The 1,019-nt window shown below is 37.6% G+C and overlaps 1 protein-coding gene across 1 annotated transcript in view; it reads left to right on the forward strand.

The window, feature by feature from the left end:
* Positions 1-693, forward strand: part of KIAA0232 (KIAA0232 ortholog) — a 47,969-nt gene extending 47,276 nt beyond the window's left edge. The window contains 1 exon segment of the mRNA XM_008940366.1: positions 514-693. Within this exon segment, the coding sequence (XP_008938614.1) occupies positions 514-693 (180 nt within the window).
* Positions 694-1,019: the final 326 nt, after the last annotated feature.

Here is a 1,019-nt window from a genome sequence, read left to right on the forward strand (position 1 = left end):
GGAAAAAAAATCATGTACACGTGCACTTACTGCTGCACTTACAAATTTGCAGTGATGACAGCATTTGAATTTACACTCTGACATGTTTGCTGTAGCTTTACTGAGTCAGCAGAAAATATATTGGGAGTTTATTTGAAGTTTAGTCAGATCTGTGGTGTGTTTTCTTGATACTTAATGCTATCAAATTTTGGAGATAACTTCTACACTAATTTTTTAGCATGACCTGTGATAATGATGTGTTCTAACTGAGTTAACTTTTGATTCTCTTGCTGGTTTGTGCACATCCTAAAATTAAGGAATAGGAAAAAGTAATAAAAGCCCCACCTTTTTTTCTGCTGTTCTGCAGTCCTTTCTGTATAGGGGGCTAAGTCAGGAAGCAGGACGACTTGCCCTGTGATTGTGACATCTCTCTTGAACACAACATAACCTCTCTACTATATAACCTCTCAGCCTAGAAAAAAGCAAGCGTGTTCTGTATTGTTCCCCATCAACACTGTCAGTTTAAATCCTTAGGTTTCTTCTGTTTATGAAGCGAGATGCGCAGATGATATAAATGCTGAGGCAAAACCAAATGGCTTCAGGAAGAAGATCTACTCCAGTGATAGCTCCAGCTCTGAAGACACAGCTTCAGAAGGTGGAAGTGAATGGGCTGATCCGTGTGAGGAGGAGCTTTTTTCTCGAACTCAACTGTAGAAACTGCAGAGTAGAACAGGTGATACATAAGTAACATGAGATGGAAAACTATCCTTGAGGGTCTGTAGCTCTAAAACAACAACTTGAGTTTCCTCTTCAGTTAATGGATTCAGATGTGTATTTATCTTTCTCTTCTTGCTTATTTTATAGATGAGGACACAGCTGTCCTGTTGAAGATTTTTTTTTTTTTTCCAAAAAAAATACTGTTAAAATTCTTGGCTATTTGAACTAGACTAGATTGTGTTGTCAAATCAAGAATGGATGTGCATGTGCTTGTCTTAGTAGTGCCACTGCTTTTTTGCATCTTAATTGCAGTTATTTTCATT

Source organism: Merops nubicus, unplaced genomic scaffold, assembly GCF_000691845.1.
Source record: "Merops nubicus isolate BGI_N331 unplaced genomic scaffold, ASM69184v1 scaffold4455, whole genome shotgun sequence".
Classification (NCBI taxonomy): Eukaryota; Metazoa; Chordata; class Aves; order Coraciiformes; family Meropidae; genus Merops; species Merops nubicus.